This window comes from Austrofundulus limnaeus, unplaced genomic scaffold (assembly GCF_001266775.1).
Source record: "Austrofundulus limnaeus strain Quisiro unplaced genomic scaffold, Austrofundulus_limnaeus-1.0 Scaffold738, whole genome shotgun sequence".
NCBI lineage: Eukaryota > Metazoa > Chordata > Actinopteri > Cyprinodontiformes > Rivulidae > Austrofundulus > Austrofundulus limnaeus.
In genome coordinates, this window is record NW_013953140.1 from 136,048 (window position 1) to 138,734 (window position 2,687).

Below are 2,687 nucleotides of genomic sequence, written 5' to 3' on the forward strand. Positions count from 1 at the left end.
CATCTGTAAACCAAACTGGACGTAACAACTTGTTTTTCAAAACAAGAGGCAGTGACGGTTCTTACCTTGATTTAGAACATGGTTTGCTAAAGGAACAGCCTCAGCCTCAGCCTCGTTTCCCCCTGGTCCTGCTCCTGGTCCTGGTTCTCCTGTAGACCAGTCACAGAATCATCATCCTTCTGGTGGTGCAGTGTGGGTAAAAACATCAGATATGTGTGGCAGCAGGATTAATTTCTAACAGAAGATTTAGTTGTTTGGATCTAAAACAGTGAAAATGTTGAACTTTATTAGTTGATTAATTATGTTTATTTAATTAAATGCTTCAAAGATTCACATTTGTTCATGTTTTGTTCCTTTTTCCTCCACATTTCAAATGTTTCAACATTAAATCACTTTCTTTCAGCTGTATCTGTAAAGTGATGATAGTCAGACTTACTACGGTTCTTCAAGAAGTAAACAATTAAAGCAATGATGYCGACAACAACAACAACAATAAGTGCTCCAACACCCAGAAGGAGACCCAGCTTGTTTCCTGGAACAGAAGAAAGATATTTTAATTTTTAAAAAAACACTCTTCATCTGTTTTTCTTCAAACTGATTAACTCTTTAGGCTGAACAGATTCAAGATGGCTGCCAACAGAACTCAGTTTTACAAACACTGAGCTCAGCTTTGGTGTGGTGTTAGCTGAGAGTCATCCCCAACGTTTACTCTGAGAAAACCAACTGTGTTTGTTAGCAAAAAATCTCATGAACTTGTGGACAGATTTGGATGAAACTGAGAAATTAATCTTTTTATTATTAATAAAGTCTGCAGCAGCCATCAGGTTGACAACATTGTTCAAACCATTTATTTCATTTTATTGTAACTTACCCTCCTCTTTATCCTCTGTTGGTTCTGTGGATCAAAACAAATTAAAAGTTAAAATGGGAACAAATGTCCTCATTAAGAATAAACAGTTCATATTTGCCCACCTTCAGAGTCCCGTTGAACAGTTTCCAGACTTCTGTTGACTGGAAGAGTTTGAGTTTGTTACAAACTGATTTTAATGTGAAACATTTTCACTTTTTTCACTTTAATCTGCTGAAAATCCATCAAACTCACCAACATTCAGGAGCACCTTCCCCCTCCTGACCTGACTGTGGAGTTTAGGAACATAACAGGTGTAGTTTCCTGAATCRTCCTCAGTCAGGTTGGTGAGTCTGAGGGAGATGTTCCCATGAACCATCTCATCATGAAACAGAGATGTTCGGCCCCTGAACCTGGCCTCCTGGAGGTCCGGGTTGTCCTTCAGGCTCCTGTACAGGTGCACCATGCCGGTCTGACACCTCCACTCTATCGTTAGTGTCGTCAGGTCAAATGGAGGCGCCAGGTGACAAGGCAGGATGACTTCCTGCCCCTCCAGCGCTGTGATTGGTTCATGTGAACCGATCACCTCAGACTCACCTGGAGACAAAAACAGATTTAACTCTCACTGCAACGGGACCAGATTCTTAAAACTCAAACAAGAGCACCACATAAAAAACAATACAAAGTTTGAGTTAGGCTTTTTGAGAATTAAAGCTAGAAGAAATAATACCAGAAAGTAATAATTCACGAATCTTAGAAAATTTATGTGTTGACATTTTGACCCAATGCATTTGTGGCAATATCTGGTGATTTTAATCATGCCTCACTGTCTGCTTCACTGCCAGCATTTCAACAGTTTGTCAGCTGCTCTACCAGAGAAAACAACACATTGGATTTGTTTTACGCAAATGTTAAGGATTCATATATCGCCAARGCAAGACCTGCTCTGGGTAATTCAGATCATAACCATGTTTATCTCTGCTCAGAATATAAACCACTTGTTCGYAGACAATCTGTAGCTACAAAAACTGTGAGAAAGTGGTCACAGYAAGCTAACAAATGRCTACAGGGTTATTTTGAAGCRACACATTGGATTGCTCTTTGCCAGCTACATGGAGATGACATAAATGCCATGACTGAGRGTGTGACTGACTATATAAACTTCTGTGTGGACAACACCATTCCCAGCAGAACAGTGAGATGCTTCCCTAATAACAAACCCTGGATCACCAGTGAGCTAAAGGAACAGTTAAACAATAAAAAAGAGCCTTTAGGGATCYAYACAGGGAGTTATTGAGGAGTATACAGAYGCAATTCAAAGATGAGATCAGAGACAGCAAGGAGGTTTATAGAAAGAAACTGGAGAGTAAACTGAAAGTGAACAATATCAGAGATGTGTGGTCAGGGATGAAGAAGATCACAGACTTCAAGCAAAATGAGAATTGGATGGATGGAAYTCTGGACAGAGCAAATGAGCTGAACACATTATTCAACAGGTTTAGCTCAGGCTCATGTTTTAGCGCATGTTTTATCTTCAACCTCTGTCATGGACTCTTCTACATCCACYAGTTTGTCTTCAACAAATCAGGAGATGCTGCTGATCCCTTTGCCTCCCCCTCCCTCTTTTCTGTATATAGAAGTCAGGTGAAGAGGCAGCTAGAGAGACTGAACCAGAACAAGGCTGCAGGTCCAGATGGTGTTAGCCCCAGAGTCCTGAAGGCCTGTGCAGACCAGCTCTGTGGGATTCTGCAACATCTCTTCAACCTTAGCTTGACCCAGGAGAAGGTGCCAGTGTTGTGGAAGGTACACTTCGCTGCAGCATGCAGAACCGGGCGGGGAC

The 2,687-nt window shown here is 41.2% G+C and overlaps 1 protein-coding gene across 1 annotated transcript in view; it reads right to left on the reverse strand.

Annotated features, from left to right (window-relative positions):
• Positions 1–96: 96 nt before the first annotated feature.
• LOC106532248 (myelin-oligodendrocyte glycoprotein) overlaps positions 97–2,687 on the reverse strand; it is a gene marked incomplete at its 3' end in the record, with an annotated part of 5,479 nt that continues 2,888 nt past the window's right edge. Inside the window, 5 exon segments of the mRNA XM_014028272.1 lie at positions 97–149; positions 437–532; positions 872–895; positions 973–1,011; positions 1,103–1,444. Coding sequence (XP_013883726.1) covers positions 97–149; positions 437–532; positions 872–895; positions 973–1,011; positions 1,103–1,444 — 554 coding nt within the window.